We start from the raw sequence: 17,823 nt of genomic DNA on the forward strand, positions 1-17,823 counted from the left end.
TTAAAGACATAAGAATAATCATGAGCCCTATAGGACTTAATCAACTAAATGACTAGACAAAATGATCTTTAAAAAGTCTCTTCTACCTCATTGTTGTTTTATTTTTTAATGATTTCCTAATACAGGCTAGCATTGTATATAGCATATAGTAAGCACTCATAAATATTTTTAAGTGAATATATGAATAACTTAAGATAACTACACGTGAATTAAATTCTTATATTTAATAACTATATTTCAAGAAAAACCTAGTTGTTTTATTTTTTTAATAGCACACATCACAGTAACAAAACCAATTTCTTTTTCTGCCCCTCTTACCTCTGGTGGTCCACTAAAAGAATATGCATACAGAATAGGCTGAATCATGATTAGAGACTGGGTCAAATCTTGACGCATAAAATGGTGACGATAATATGAACTCTCATCAGGACTATTGTTAAAAACTTGCAAGAAAGGAGATCTTCTTAAATGAAACATAAACTACAAGATAAAACATGTGAGATAGCTTTTACTGATTTTAATATTACAACAGAAGTTTACAACTACAAAAGCATCTGATTACAACCATTAACACAATAAAACAGCACCTTACAATAAGAACATTCTAAATTGTATTTCTCAGAAAGAATCTTACTCATGATATTTATCAGTTACTTAAAAATATAATTCAACAACAACTTAAAAATTAAAGCAAAAAAGGTGACTCAAAAGGAAAATAAGAATAGGGACAAAAACCCCTTGCTCAGATCTAAGTTATTAGAGACTGATGCTAGGTGATGCATTAGCAGCAACCTTTGTTTTTATTCTTCATCTCTCTGTCCACATCCCTGAGCTTTTTTATTTCTATTCATTACCACCACCAAAAGACTCTAAGAAAACATAAAAATAGATTAACAGATAGATTCCCAAAACTGCACTGGTTTAAAAAAAAAAAGGACTTATATATATCCACTTCTTTCTTTTTTTTTTTTTTTTTTTTTTTTTGTGGTACGCGGGCCTCTCACTGTTGTGGCCTCTCCCGTTGCGGAGCACAGTCTCCAGACGCGTAGGCTCAGCGGCCATGGCTCATGGGCCTAGCCGCTCCACAGCATATGGGATCTTCCTGGAGCGGGGCATGAACCCGCGTCCCCTGCATCGGCAGGTGAACTCTCAACCACTGCGCCACCAGGGAAGCCCCCCACTTATTTCTTAATGTTTAAGGTCTCCTTTATCCTTAAGAAACATTCTCTAGACTTTGTTTCATAATTTCTTTCTTCTTTCATTTTCTCCCCTTCTACGTATCCTCATGTGAAAGAGATCAAAAAGGGGGTGAATTAGGCCTGAATGAAGGACAGCTACACTGTCCTTTGACACCAGGGGTCTTTGATATAATCAATAGGATCAGCTCCAAAATACTCCCATTTGTCTTTTAGTTACTTCTCTCAACTTCCTTCAGCCCTCAGGTCTCAAGTGCCTACATGCTGCCCTGCCTGGGACTCATTCCACAGCTCTCTCCCAACACATGTCACTCATTGAAATTCTTATTCCTGTACTTTTTTTTTTTTTTTTTTTTTTTTTTTTTGCGGTACAGGGGCCTCTCACTGTTGTGGCCTCTCCCATTGCGGAGCACAGGCTCCAGATGCGCAGGCCCAGCGGCCATGGCTCACGGGCCCAGCCGCTCCGTGGCATGCGGGATCCTCTCGGACTGGGGCACAAACCCGTGTCCCCTGCATAGGCAGGCAGACTCTCAACCACTGCGCCACCAGGGAAGCCCTCCTGTTCCTTTTTTCGGTGATCCATAATTCATTGAGAGGCTCTCTCATCCCCTACCACTTCAATCATTCTTGTTTACTTACAAAAATGTATAATTGGTAAATCTGGGGGTAAATATTTTATAAATGAAGACCTCCCTTAGATTTAGTTTATGTCACCTTTTAGAAGATCATAAGGCTTTGAAAACCCAAAGAAAAAAGCACTTCTGGGTCCTCTAGCTCTCTACTTTCAATGAGAGGAAAAGATGGGATGCCCAGATCTCTTGAAAGATCCAAAAGCCCAAAGAGAAGGCTTGGAGAGGGAGAGAAGAGAAAGTAAGGAAAGTGTGGAGAATTTAGTCAAATACTTAGACTAATGCCCTCAATTCCCTTTCCTATTAGTTTCTCTATGAAGATGAGGCCTGAGAATTCCCAAAACACAAAGGGTTGCCTCCCTTAAGACAAATAGACCCTGCCTGTTCCTAGCTCCCCAAAACCTCAACCAGAGATTTAGGAAAGTCTCCCCCTATAAACATGGAGCTTCTAGGTTACAGATCACTAAAAGATTTTCAAAAAATAAGTATAGCTCTTATACTTCAACTTAATAAAGTTGAAGCTTTAAACAAATTTTTTATGAGCCAAAATTTGAATTTCCACATCTCAATATTAATCATCCTTCCAGACTGAGCTAAAACAAAACACTACCTCTTCTATAAAGATGTATCAAATCATCCATTTGGAAGGATTCTTTAAAGTTTCCTTTAAATATTATATATCTCTCATAGTATTTCTCACTTTCTTTTCTGTGTTGTTTATGTATATTTCATATCTCACCCTTCAGAATGAAAGCTCCTTGAAAGTGGGATCCATGTCAGCCATCTTTATTCTCCTAAATTCCTTGCACATAGTATATACTCAGTTGAATAAATATTATCTCTATTACTCATCATATAAACAACCTAGACTTTTAAAAATATTTATCAAAACAACAGATAGACTACACTACCCAAGTGGAAAAGGTTCGGTAAGATAAATCAAATTAGCTTCTTTTCTATTTATCTGGGATGTCCCCATAAAGTTGTTCTCAGGCAATGAGACCATGCTATAAGACTAGCTGATTTGTAAAATTACTTCCTTTTGGTACTACTGTAATTAGTTAGATTCCTTGTATCAGATGGAAAGCTAATCTGCTTCATACCTAATTCTACTCCACAGTAGGGTTCCAGTGTAAATTTCTACTCAACACAAATAAATGCTATCTGCAAGGCCATCATAAAAATACTACAGACTTTTCACTAGCTATTCAAGCATAATACTAATTTCTTAACTATCTCAAAACTTAAAACCTAACCAAAAGAATGACCCTATAAAATGAGTAATAAAAGACAACAGGAAAAGTGAAACCCAATGCTACTGTCAACACTAAGAACACGGACCTTTTATCTACTTACCTGTGGATAAAGGGAGAAAGTTTCTGAAAATCTGAAGGAACTTGGATCATCTTTGTGATACTCTCCAAATTTCTGACACTGAATAAAATAAAACATGTTAGTAATATATTCCGTGGCACAGAGCTAAAACTTTGTCTATGCATACTCTATTTTTTTGAATGTTTGTCATTTTTAATTCAGCAACTATGAACAATCATAAACAATTCTGTTTAAAAAAAGAATTTCTAAATCTGTTCTGTATGATAACACACAAAATTGCTTGGGACACAAATTAAACAGAGCAAATATGTCCCATCAGCTGCATACTCTATTTTTAAAGTTATTACTCTTTAGGAGGTAATATACTTGATATAGGATAAAACTGGAATATTACTTATAGACTTACCAAGAGAATGATTACAACCAAAGACATAAACTTGAATTTTGGAAACAAAGAATACATTGCTCCAATGCAAAACAACTCATCTTAAAATGTTTGAATTTTTTTAAACTAAGTGTCTCTGATAGCAAATAAAGAGCTCTTGGATGATGGCCAGAAGAGCTCAACAGGGACCCCCTAAGACTCTACTTAAAAAAGACAATAGTCTACTGACAGAAAGATGCACTATCAAAATACCATAGTGGCTCCAAAGGCAAATTGATGGTATAAAATTGGGTACACTAGGAACAAGACCAAAAAGAAAGAACTGTTGAAGAAAATCAAGATCAACAGGTAAACCGGTAAAGAAGAAATGCAAAGGCAGAAAGGGGAAGGAAATCAAGGAGACACATACTCTAGCAACAGAGAAGTAAACCCTCAATGATAATGTGACAAAAGGCACCTAAATAACTGAGATAATCCACATGAGAAAGTGCTTAGCACAATGACTGACACTAAGCACTCAATAAATGTTAGCTTCCTCTCGTTCTTGAGCAAAGTCTCTGACCTGAAAAGTTTTTATAGTACTTATGTAACTGGTCTACTTCCTGGCAACATTTATCGGTACTTGAATATGATCAAGGGCAAAAATAATAAGCAAAAAATAACAAAAGATTCACTGCTGCAAGTAGTACAGGACTTTTACAGCCTAAAATGTTCAACTAAATAATTTATGTAGTTATCTGTGCCTTAAAGAGCACATACAAAGGCCTAATTGGTTTGATCACATTTTTTGGCTTCCAGGAAAAATCATTTCAGAACCACAGTTATCCAAAGGATAGAAAAGCTATAGTAGTAGCACTAATCCTCAGAAAATAGATCTTGGTATGTGGGAATAAGAATGTTTCTGTCTTCAAAGCCCCCTAATAACACTTCACTGACGAAACTTATAGATTTGGATAATAATCTTCACTGACCAGTATGAAAGCCATGATGCAATTTAAATTAATTAAATTGTACTAAAATCCAGTTCCTCAGTTGCACTAGCCATATTTCAAGTGCTCAAGAGCCACATGTGAGTAGTAGTTCCATAACGGACAGTGCTGAACACAGAACATTTCCACCACTGTAGAAAGTTCTCTTGGACAGTGCTGATCTAGAATATAAAATACACTTGAGATCTAGAATATCAAACACATTGAAAAGATTTTGTGGATTATCTGATTTGATTATAAATAAGATTGGTAACTTTTTCATATGTTTATTGGTCACTTGCATTCCTTCTTTTGCTAATTCCTTGCTCATCACCTTTGCTCATCTTTTGCCCAAATACTACTGATTTGTAACAGCTCTTGTATATGAAAATTTTCACATTCTGTCATACATATAACAAATGTTGGTATGAAATTCTGCTAATAGTGTTTTTACCACACAGACTTTTGTCTCATTTTAATGCAATAAAATCTTTTAATATTTTTATTTAATGGCTCCTGATTTTACCTTTCATGTTTAAAACCCTCTGCATCCAGAGGTTAAACACATATTAACCTATTTTTTGATAAATATCATCTATACTCTACCAAAGATAACAATATAAATTTTGTATAATATAAACATACATAAATTCCTAATCTTTGGGTTACTTCTTAAAAATTTTTTGAACCCTTATCAAATGCCCCAGCATTAATTACTGGAATCATGAGTAGTCCTTACTTACAACCCAACCAAAACACTAATACAAATGAGAAAAAAGATTGAAGCATAAAGGAGGTATATCAAAGATCCATGGTTCGAGTTATTTAGAAGTAATAAGATTGGGCAGATAAAGCATCAGTAATACCATTTTCTTGAGGAAAATAACAACACTTGCAAGAAGTTTAGTCATGTCTTCAATTCAGCAATTAGTTATGCATAAAGCCATCCACATAAATGGGCCCTAAGGGTCAAAGCATAACCTCTATAAGAAAATGGTAATGACAAAAGTGGTCCTCCTTAAAAACAGCACAACTGAAGTGCCTGGTCCCACTGGTATAGCAAGAAGAAAACCTAGCTGTGATAAAATTTGCAAGGAAAGCCCCAAGAGTCTTAAACAAGAGAGATTTCCTGGGAATGAAATTTCCTGAGAAATGATTTCCTGAGAGATGAATTGTTTATCCATCGTAGCTAGCAGCACAGCTGAAGGGAGTAGTTAGTGGGTAAACCAAAGGTCAAAGATGAAAAAAATCAAATAGTAATTTTAAGTTATACAAAGATGTCATTCAGTAGAAAAGGTCAGGAGCCAAAAAGGTAAGGAACAGATCCATGAAGCCAGACACAAGATGGACCCAAACAAGAGTCTGAGAATGGGAGCAGCATATATCATGTGTTGATACCGATATCTTAAGTGATTCTGACCAAGGAGAATGAAAGCTTGTATTAAAGCTGTCAGAAGCAAATGTGGTACCAGCACCAATCTGGCCATATGATGCCCATTAGCTACAAAATGGTTTTTAAAAAGATGTTTATTTGTTTTTTTCTTCTATTTTATCTATTTTAATTGGGATATAGTGGCTTTACAATGTTGTGTTAGTTTCTGCTGTACAACAAAGTGAATCAGCTATATGTATACATATATCCCCTCCCTCTTAGATCTCCCGCCCACGCTGCCGCCATCCCACCCATCTAGGTCACCACAGAGCATCGAGCTGAGCTCCCTGCGCTATACTGCAGGTTCCCACTAGCTTATTTTTAATTAAAATGACTCTTAGTCATCAAGAAAAAAAGAAAACAGTTATATTCACTATACCAAATTGAGGCAAAGAAGTTTGTTAGCATAATTTCACAGGTTTTTCATTAGGAAAAAAATTAGAAAAGTGTAGTACCTAAGAGGTATTAATCCTTTCTCTGTTTGTGTTGCTATCATTGTTATAGCTGAAAATTCAGCAATAGGGAATCAGTACAAAATATGAGGCTAGGGACTTCCCTGGTGGCGCAGTGGTTGGGAATCCGGCTGCCAATGCAGGGGACATGGGGTCGATCTCTGGTCCGGGAAGTTCCCACATGCCATGGAACAACTAAGCCTGTGCACCACAACTACTGAGCCTGCACTCTAGAGCCCGCGAGGCCACAACTACTGAGCCCACGAGCTGCAACTACTGAAGCCCACGCACTCTAGAGCCCATGCTACGCAATGAGAGAAGCCACCACAATGAGAAGATCGCACCCCACAATGAAGAGTAGCCCCCGCTCTCCGCGACTAGAGAAAGCCCGCGCACAGCAACGAAGACCCAACACAGCCAAAAATAAATAAAATTTTAAAAAATTAAAAAATGAGGCTACACTATGTTAGCTACTTAGAATAGCTTCTATAACTAAGGTTCATCTGTCATCACCTGAAACTTTACTTCAATTGTACACTAATTTGATTCAACCAATTAAAGAAAAGAATGTAAAAACCATATTCCCACCACTTTTACCATATATTAGCCACTAGGGTTTCTATAAGAAACTGTAATTTTTTTAAAATTTGAACTTTGCACACCATATGATGCCAGCCACAGTGATGCAGTTTCCAAGTTATCCTGTTAGCAGTTGCACTGCAGATCTTTTAGTCTCACGTGGCAGTAGGACTATATTCATTTGGATAACTCCATTCTCAGTTTTTGACACAAGACAAGGGCGGGTCATGGATAATTGATGAAAGCTGTTTTGCAAAGAAAGCATGGCAATAGTCTGATGATGTCAGCCTTTCCCTCGGAAACTACCTCCACCAATCCCCTCTTACACACAGTTGCCAACTGACTCATGGGAACAGACAAGCTATACTGCTGTGACAGACGATCAGAGTATAATTTTCATTATGTCATGACTTGCCTGTCCTCTATCCTCAACTTGCTGCTGTTGTAAATGGTGCAAACTGCAGGATATGTAGCTTAGAATTGAATTATATTGTGAGATTTTTATCATTTTGTACTTTTTGCAACTGTCTCATTCAGTTATTTACAAGACCAGTCTATGTTATATTTTATTAGCATTTGTTTACAGGCATGTCAAACAACATGGCAATTTTTGAAGCTGAGGTGTGAGAAGAGAAAGATTCTAGACAGAAGCCTACAGAGAATTCTGAAGAATTACAATCTTCTGAGTCATTTCACTAAACCCATAAAACAGAACACAGAAAAAGTCCATCTTCACACTGAAAGCTACTTATCAGTGGGTTTTATGTGGGGCTGATAAGCCAAGTTGTACTATCCAATTTTGTGTCATGTCATAACCTACAAATGTAGTAATAGCTCCAGCAAAATGGAAAAAGTACTTTACTACAAATCACAACCATTTGACAAATAAAGGTACTGATTACTTCAAACAGCTTTTATACTCTCAAAACAATAAAGCGTTTGTTAAAACAAAGTCACAATCAGTGAAAAGGCTCAGGAAGCAAGATACTTCAGAGCAAAATTTATTATCTAGAAAAGGAAAAGTCATATAGTTGATGAGTGCTAACAATGACATGTAAAATTACAGTAAGTAAAATGCTAGGACAAGATGAAGTCTGAGAAATTGAAAAGGTTCCATCTTAAAACAATATAACAAGTGGATGCATTCGTGACATGTTACATGATGCTGAAGAGTTTTGTGTAATTAGCTGAAAAATAACAGCTTCTCTATTCAGGTTGATGAGTCAACGGATTTCACCAATGTCATGTCAAGTTGCTAAATAATAGTGAAATTCAAGAGAACTCTTCTGCTGCCCTAAACAAGCAAAGGTCAAAATATATTTAATGTTTTCATCTTCTTATATGGAAACAAAAATCCACCTTGGAGGAATTATGTTGACATTCGTACTGATGGTGTCCAATCAGTGGTTGACTCCAAGAGAGGTTTTATGACTATTGTTAAAAAAAGACAGGCTGATGTCGTCATAAGACTGCTTTATTCACAAAGAGGTGCTAGTGTAAAAACACCCTCAGAAATGAAAGAATAAAAGCTCTGGATGATGCTACAAAAAATGGCTAACTTTATTAAAGACTAGTTCCCTCGATAATGTTTTAAAAACTGTGTGAAAATCTAGACAAAGGGCGCAAAAACCTCCCATTACAAACAGAAATTTGATAGCTTAGCAGAGAGAGTTCTCAACAGGCTGTTTGAGCTGAAGGTTGAACTGAAGAAGTACTTTTAAGGAAATTATAGACCAGAATTTGCTGAGTGAAAATGAAGCATTAAGAACAGAACTTGGGACTTCCCTGGTGGCACAGTGCATAAGACTCTGAGCTCCCTACGCAGGGGGCCTGGGTTCAATCCCTGGTCAGGGAATGAGATCCCACATGCATGCCACAACTAAGAGTTCGCATGCCACAACTAAGAAGCCCACGTGCCGCAACTAATACCTGGTGCAACCAAATAAATAAATAAATAAATAAATATTAAAAAAAAAAAAGAACAGAACTAAGCATTCTAGGTCATAATGAAAGTAATGGGCTCCTGACATGTTAAAAGCTCAAGTAAATCATCATTATCAATAACTTTACTAACATACACTTTGGTAATCTAGATCCAGATAAAAAAGACTTGCCTATATTTTTATATGTTAATGTGTATAACTTTTATATCCTAATTAATTTCTCTTAAAATTTCCATTAAAATGAAAATAGAAAATTTAAACCACAGCAATGAAGGAAAATATGCAAAAAAGCAGTAAAAACAGATATAGTAATTTAGGATTAAATTGGGAATTAATTTCATATCAGCCCCCCAAAATAATAACAATAATAGGTTATATAATTGTCACTCTTTTATTTTAAGGAAAAAAGGCATTTTCATTTACTGGAAGAGATAAATTAACTCTGCTATTCATTACTATGCCTTTCTCAGCAACTTTATTAGGAGTCCCTCATACGGACTTTCAGTTACACTGTCAAGTACCTTGAAAGAGATGATCAGAAAATAATTGACTACGAATAAATGCATACAGATTTAGAAAAGTATGATGTTTACTTCTTACCAGTCGAATGAGCTGTCTGTCTAGCCATCTAAGCACATCTGGACCTTCTTCTGTTTCTGCTCTATATATTGCCAGCCGAGCCATAAGAATGGCAGCTGCCTCCTGGTCAAAAGATGCAGCAATGTTTTGGATTTGAGTTTGAGCATCTGCCCAGCTAAAGTCAAGAAGAAGAAAACAAGAAGTGCTGCTAAATTATTATATTCATGATATCATAGTTGGCTGTCACACAGATTTAAATTTAAAAGATACAGAAAATTACTTCAATATTTCAAAATTCCAATATTACCTAGAAAAATTAGCTTTAAAAAAAATCACTAGTAGTAGTTTCAGTATAGTACTCACTGTTTTTCAGAAAAATATATCCAAACCTAATAAAATTCTCTAAAATAACTGTAAAGGTCGATTTCCAAACATATTCCTTAAAACATTAAGATTTTTACATGTAAAAATGTGTGTGCATATGCACATAGATACTTTTAAAGTATGCACATAGATACTTTAAAAATTCACTTCTTCAATTTTATAAAAGCAAAAATATGGAAAGAGAAAAAAAAAGTTTTCTCCCAGACTAAGTAATTGTCATTTACTAAACTGGAAAATGAATAAAGTATCAGAATATTTTCTCATTGGTCTTTAATTCAATTATTAGTGATAAATATTACATAATTAAAATTATTATGTATTCTTTTCTCTCCACATTAACACACTAAAGCCAATCAAAAATTAATAAGCAAAAATTTTAGTCTAAGGGATAAATTTGAAATTACATACAAAATAGCAGTAATTTATTAAATTCACATGTTCTATAAATCTAATCCAAACTGATCCTGGGTAGACCCAGCAATAACTTTTGTTTGTTTGTTTAACATTTCACAGAGTTTTGTAATACTTCAGCTGATCTTAGTTCTAAAGTACCTCACTTTAAGCAATTCTGGCAATAGTTACAGACTTCGTGAAAAGTTGAACCCCTTTTACATGACTCAAAGATGAAAGACATTGGGCTTCCCTGGTGGCGCAGTGGTTGAGAGTCTGCCTGCCGATGCAGGGGACACAGGTTCATGCCCCGGTCCAGGAAGGTCCCACATGCCGCAGAGCGGCTAGGCCCGTGAGCCATGGCCGCTGAGCCTGTGCATCCGGAGCCTGTGCCCGCAACGGGAGAGGCCACAACAGTGAAAGGCCCGCGTACCGCAAACAAAAAAAAAGATGTAAGACGTGATCCCAAGAAAATCCCGGCAGCAACGTTCAAAATTCTTCTCCTTTCTTCCTCTATTTTTAATTTTTTTCAAATAGACGAAAAATTTTAAAATATTTTCCAGATGACTGAAACCCATGAATTATCTCAGTCTAACGAAATACCAAGAGGCATAAAAGAATGAGAATAAATAAAGGAATAAGAGCTGGTAATTATTTTTTAAAAAGATACACCATGAAAAGCACAATATATATACATATATATTTTTGGTTGCACTGGGTCTGCGTTGCGGCATGCAGGCTTCTCTAGTTGTGGCACACAGGATCCAGAACACATAGACTCTGTAGTTTGCACATGCGGGCTCTCTAGTTGAGGTGTGCGAGCTCAGTAGTCGTGGTGCATGGGCTTAGTTGCCCCACAGCACGTGGGATCTTGGTTCCCCGACCAGGGGTTGAACTCGCATCCCCTGCATTGGAAGGTGGATTCTTAACCACTGGACCACCATGGAAGACCCAAGAGCTGGTAATTTCAAAAGTTATTTTTAGTGCAATTTGAACACTTAGTGATTATACTAATAGTTTAGTTTAGTTATTTTTTTATTTTTTAAAAATTTTTTTGGCTGCATCGGGTCTTAGACGCAGCACGTGGAATCTTCGTTGAGGCATGCAGCATCTTCTGTTGTCGCACACAGGCTGTTCATTGCGGTGCATGAGCTTCTCTCTAGTTGTGGCGTGTGGGTTTTCTCTCTCTAGTGTGGCGTGCAGGCTTCAGAGTGCGTGGGCTCTGCAGCTTGCAGCCCACGGGCTCTCTAGTTGAGGCGCACGAGCTCAGTAGTTGTGGTACGCGGGCTTAGTTGCCCAGTGGCATGTGGAACCTTAGTTCCCTAACCAGGGATCGAACCTGCATCCCCTGCATTGGAAGGCAGATTCTTTATCACTGGACCACCAGGGAAGTCCCTATTTTTTAATTTTTTAATTAAAAAATATCATAGAGCTAAAAACAAAGCTGGGTTTTGTTTGTTTGCTTTGGTCACGCTGCACGGCTTGTGGGATCTTAGTTCCCCGACCAGGGATTGAACCCGGGCCCATGGCAGTGAAAGTGCCGAGGCCTAACCACTGGACCACCAGTGAATTCCCAAAAACAAAATTGTTTTAAATTGGTATTTTCCCAACTTGTATGACCATGGTATTCGCTTGCTTCAAACTGAAACATAAAGGTGACATTTTTCTTCTGAAAATATCAATATAATGGTTCAGTAGTGAAAATAAATTAGGAAGTAAGCACATAAAAATTTACTACTTAAAAGTTCTTTAGCCATAAATTTAAAATTTTGCTCTTAAAGTTTAAAGGGTTTGTTCACATTGTAAAATCTGTCTTTTGTATTTTCAGTACCCCTTCACTGTGATTCTTACAACTAGTTTCAAACCAAACTTTCCAGATCGAAGTTATTTTCTCTATAAATATAGGATAACTTTTGACTGTATCTCAGGAACTTGAGTCCTTTATTTTCATATGGCTTATTCACTTAACAAATGCACTTGCCTAGGCCCCTAAAGTCATATTTCTAATAAATAAAGAAAAAAAATAAGCCTTGATTATTGAAAATGGTCAGGATAAGTTAATTTGAAAGAGTGGGTGCTTTGGTGAGACAAAATGATATAAATGGCACCATAACACACATAGTATCTCTCTACAAATAGCCTCATAAATTCTGTGTAAAAAACTGAAAATATATAAACCCATGAAAAATTTCTCATGACAAAAGTTCCCTTTCTCTTGAATGATTAACTTAACTCTTTTTAGAACTTTTCATTTTAAGAATATTTCAAACATAAAGCTATAAGTAGAATAATCTCCTATAAATCCATCACCTAGATTTATCAATTTTTAGCACTGTAACATTCTGCTTTATCGTTCTTTTTTCCTTCACACACACACACACTTTTTCTTTTGCCAAACTTTTTGAGAGTAAGTTACAGATACATCACCCTTTCCCCTAAATTCTTCAGTGTGTATCCTAAGAACAAAAAAAATCTCTTATATAGACCCAATTAATTACTAAATTAATGAAATTAAACATTGATAAAATACTATTATCCTATATGTAGACCATATTCAAATTTCCCCAGTTGTCTCAATAAGGTCCTCTATAGCAAAAATTTTCCTGACAGGATTTTATCCAGGATCATATATTGGCTTTAGTTGTAATTCTCTTTAGTCTCCTTTAATCTGAACTGGTTACTAACACTTTCTTTGCCTTCTAAGACATTTTTGAAGAGTCTAAGCCAGTGGCTTTATAAAATATCCCTCAAATTGGTATGTCCAGTTGTTTCCTTAAGTAAATGTTTTGAATTCCAAGTTAAGTTATACGTGCATATGGGGTTGGGGGTGTGTCCTGAGGGGCCATAAATAAATTGACATGTTCGCCAAGAATCAATACTTCCAAGTTCAAGATGTGCAAATGAACAGATCTAAAGGAAAGCTCAGGGGGCACTTTTTCTTCAAAGGAATAATGTATTCCCTTAACATTCATCTAGGATTTTAAGTCAAAGCAAAGTTACAGCAGGACAATAAATCTCTCTACATACTACCCTCTGCTAAGTAACAGACCATCCAACACAACACTGTTTCATTAGGCCATGTCCGTCACTCACCAGAATAGTCTCATGGTTTTCAGAAATGAAGCTAGAGTTTAAATACAGTTCAATAAAATGAGAGTTACAATGCCTTCAGTGTCCATTTTCTAGGCTATGCCTAAATCAGGTTAAGTTTATACTGACCAGCACTTTTCCTACCCAGACAATCAAGTCCAAAACAAACAGAAAAAGACCAAAAGCCTGCTCACTTCTAGACTCACCTTATCTAAGAATCCTTTCCAGACTAACTTCATTCCAAAACATCACTCAAAATAGGAAGCCAGTTTGGGAACACGACCCAGAATAGTTTTGATATGTAAATCAAATCTCTAACAAATACAACTTACTTCCTAGCAATGGTGGTCACTCGGATACGTCTCTGCCCACTTGAATGCTGATACTGAGTCACAAACTGGATTGCACCACGTCCTCCTTGAGGAATTGGAGCATTATGCTGTATAAATATAAAAGAGTAGAATCTAAGCAAGATCTATTACATTGTTGTCATATAGTCATGGACTGCATATCCTAGCACTAACAAAATTCATTCTAAAATCTATCAGAAGGATGCTTATTTCCAGTGCATACAAAACAGTGGTGATTTGCCACGTGAAGAAGAAATGGATTTGGGAGAGGAGAAAAACTATGGAGTGAGTCAAGCTAGGAAATCAATTTCAAGTAATATACAATTCAGAGAAACATGAAAAAACAAAATGAAGGGAGAAGTGTAAAGAAATTAACAGATATGAAAAGGCATAAGTGAGGCAATTTTGCCTAATAGTAACTGGATAAAAAGACATTGAGCTAACATAAAAAATAATGAAATAATGTCTTCTGCAGCAACAATGGATGGACCTAGAGATAATCACACTAAGTGAAGTAAGCCAGACAGAAAAAGACATATATCATATGATATGGTTTATATGTGGAATCTAAAAAAACAATGATACAAATGAACTTATATACAAAATGGAAATAGACCCACAGACATAGAAAACAAACTTATGGTTACCAAAGGGGAAAGGGCAGGGGAAAAATTAGGACTTTGGGATTAACATGCACACACTACTATATATAAAACAGATAACCAACAAGGACCTACTGTATAGCACAGGGAACTATACTCAATATTTTATAATAACCTATAAGGGAAGAGAATCTGAAAAAAGAATAGAAAAATATACATGTATAACTGAATCACTTTGCTGTACACCTGAAACTAACACAACATTGTAAATAAACTACAATTCAATTTAAAAAAAAAAAAGAAATTGAGCTAAGTTCTCCTCCCCTAGGTATATAAGATGAAAACAGAGCTTTGAGGAAGATAATCACATGATGAACAGATGACTAACAGAAAACCATTAATGAGAAGAGACCAATAGTAATATATGATAATGATCCTCAGAAAGAAATAGTGAGGTGGTCAATAGGGAAACTTTCTTCATGCCCTTTGACAGCATTCTTGCTTTGTTGTTGTAACTGTTTGTCAATAAGAGCCACTATCTTTTTCACAAATTTTAATTGTAAAAACAAATTCCTGCACCTGTCTTAGGAAGGCTGACTACTAATACTTTGTGGTTCATTTTATGCCTAATAACTATTGGTATATAAGTCAATAATTTATCCATTATATCATTCTTTAATATGATAACTTTTTCCTGCAGCAGCAGAAAAAAATCTTTCCAAATACTGGCATCTTTACCTTCCAATCTTTTTCTATAAGTTTTGATATACTAAACTTTCTCGTAGGAGTACTCAAATATTATATACCTTGAGACACCTATGAGGAACTAGATACCTAATTACAAAAATGCATAACTAGAACAGAATTTAAGATTTTATTTATGCTTCAATTGTTTATTAAAAACAAAAGAAAACTAAGACTAAAAGTTGGGTTGCCCAAGGTTGGGCATTTGCAGGTTTCCCTGACATCTCTATTATAGTGTGTGCTCTCACCAAGGAGTGTAGCCTTGAGAAACTGAAAATGACAAACAAAAACTCCAAAACAGAATAAGCTTTGGGTCATAAGCTCTGGAAATATTCATGGCCTAAACTAAGTATTTTTTCAAATATACATTTCAATATTCAAATATAAAAAGTCATACCTGATTGACAACTTCAAAATATATGGCTAAGGTTGTAGTGGGACTGAGTCCACATATCTTCCATTGACAAGTGCCACCTGTTCCTATCTCCTGTAAAAATAAAACATAGTATGTTTGAAAACCAGAGAATATAGTTTATTACTATATATATATATATTAAAGTGAAAAAGTGGAAAAAAATACCAGTAAGAAAAAATCTATTTCAGGTTTCTAATTCAATAAATGTCAGAGGTTTAAGATTTTTTTAAGCTCATATAAATATACCATGAAATAAACTTAAGCAATTTTTACACAAATAAAATTATAATTAATTCAAATTCTTGCTAAGTAAATTACAAAAATATTGATACAAGTTCTTCATATTGTAGACTTTAAAAATATAGACCACTTAATGAAGTAATTACAACTAACATTATCCTTCTATCCAACTATTTAATCTGTGTAAAGAGATAGTGATTTAACATATAACATACGCATATATGAATATAGGTTCTCTGGATCAGAACTGTGTAATTTAAGCAGTCTAATTCCCAAGAAAACTTCTTAGATATAAATTTTTCCATGCAAACTGCTTAAAATTAATTTTTAAACTCTGTCATTGTAAAGATGATTGCACACTTTGTTATTTGTCCCATCATCCTCTCCACAGCTACATGATTCTACCATTTCAAAGTGCCTTATATGTCCACTAGATGTGATAAAAGAAAAGAAAGGAATTGAAGCTTAAAAGCTTAAATCTGCTGGCTACTTTGACGGAAATTCTACTAACGAAAAAGATTTCAGAATTAATTTTGACTTTCATGAGTCTCCAAATTTCCAAATCATAGTTGTTGTTGTTTTTTCAGGCACGCTGGGCAAGGAATAACTTAGGCATAAAAATAGAAGACTGGTGGGCCTCCCTGGTGGCGCAAGTGGTTGAGAGTCCGCCTGCCGATGCAGGGGATACGGGTTCGTGCCCCGGTCTGGGAGGATCCCATATGCCGCGGAGCGGCTGGGCCCGTGAGCCATGGCCGCTGGGCCTGCGCATCCGGAGCCTGTGCTCCGCAACGGGGGAGGCCACAACAGTGAGAGGCCCGCATACCGCAAAAAGAAAAAAAAAAAAAAAAAAAAAAATAGAAGACTGGTGACGGTACAAAAGTTTTAATTTAGGGGTGGATGGGAAAAGGGGTATGTGGAAAGAACAACAACAAATAGAGGTATACCAATGGAAGCTGAGCCACATTCTACTGAAAAACAGCCCACACAATAATTGTGAAAGGAATGCTATAGACTGCCACCCCAGATCTCTCTTGGATCTGTCCTGAGAATTAACTGTATTTTCTTTCTAGAATAAAGATGACTTACATTTTCAGACACACAGGGTCCTTTAGAATTGAGAGACACACAGGGCCCAATAGCTCCTGAAATCTTTATTTCCCTTGAGGTCTGCAAAATAAGAATATACTGTCAGCCCTCCATATCAGCAGGTTCCACAGCTGCAGGTTCGACCAACCTCGGATTGAAAATACTTGAAAAAAAGTTTTTCAGAAAGTTCCAAAAAGCAAAACTAGAATTTGCCGTGCACAGGCAACTATTTACATAGCATTTACATTTTATTAGGTATTATAAGTAATCTAGAGATGATTTAAAGTATGTGGGAGGATGTGTATAGGTTACATAAGAATATTACACCATTTTATAGAGGACTTGAGCATCTGCAGTGGTGGTGTGGGGGAGGTGTCCTGGAACCAGTCCCCCTACAAATACCAAGGAATGACTCTAGTACACTTTGGTGTACCATCTTCTATTTTAACTCCCATTGAAAATCTGTCACCAAGACTGGTTTCTTTCCAATCTCCACTAACCCCAAAATTTAAGCTAATGTTATCTTCTATCTAAAAATTTGGAAGCCCAACTCAAGTTTTCTTAACATGAGATTCTTTTTCCTGACAAATCCTGAATACCACTATCAAGACAAATTTTACCCCAAGCACTGGTCTTCATTAACCTATAAGGGCTTCTTCTGCCTACACATGCATCTTCAAACTACAACCAAACCACACAATTAAAACTATTTCACTTACATTCCAATACAAAACATCCACTCTCACTGGGCAGTTTTCCCAAACATACCATGCTGATTCTCACCTCTGTGCCTCTCTTCACACTGGGCTCCCAACTAAAATCATTCTCCTCAACCAAGTTAAACTCTGCCATGTTTCAAAAACCACTCTAAGTCACTGTAAAACCATCTAGGATAAATTGTATCCTGCATACATTCATTTTTCTTCCCTAAACCTTTACAGCTCTTTTATAATCTACTATTGTTTCATTCAATCACATGTGTTAATCTTGTCTTTCTATCAAGAATAAGTTCTTTATAAGAATA

The 17,823-nt window shown here is 36.0% G+C and overlaps 1 protein-coding gene across 1 annotated transcript in view; it reads right to left on the reverse strand.

The window, feature by feature from the left end:
* SEC23A (SEC23 homolog A, COPII coat complex component) overlaps positions 1-17,823 on the reverse strand; it is a 62,901-nt gene that overhangs the window by 15,798 nt on the left and 29,280 nt on the right. Inside the window, exons 11-16 of the mRNA XM_082617169.1 lie at positions 16,800-16,880; positions 15,456-15,545; positions 13,695-13,801; positions 9,520-9,673; positions 3,182-3,259; positions 319-480 (exon numbers count right to left, since the gene is read on the reverse strand). Coding sequence (XP_082473295.1) covers positions 319-480; positions 3,182-3,259; positions 9,520-9,673; positions 13,695-13,801; positions 15,456-15,545; positions 16,800-16,880 — 672 coding nt within the window. The remainder of the gene's footprint in view (positions 1-318; positions 481-3,181; positions 3,260-9,519; positions 9,674-13,694; positions 13,802-15,455; positions 15,546-16,799; positions 16,881-17,823) is intronic.

Source organism: Mesoplodon mirus, assembly GCF_964341445.2.
Source record: "Mesoplodon mirus genome assembly, chromosome: 4".
NCBI classification, from domain to species: domain Eukaryota; kingdom Metazoa; phylum Chordata; class Mammalia; order Artiodactyla; family Ziphiidae; genus Mesoplodon; species Mesoplodon mirus.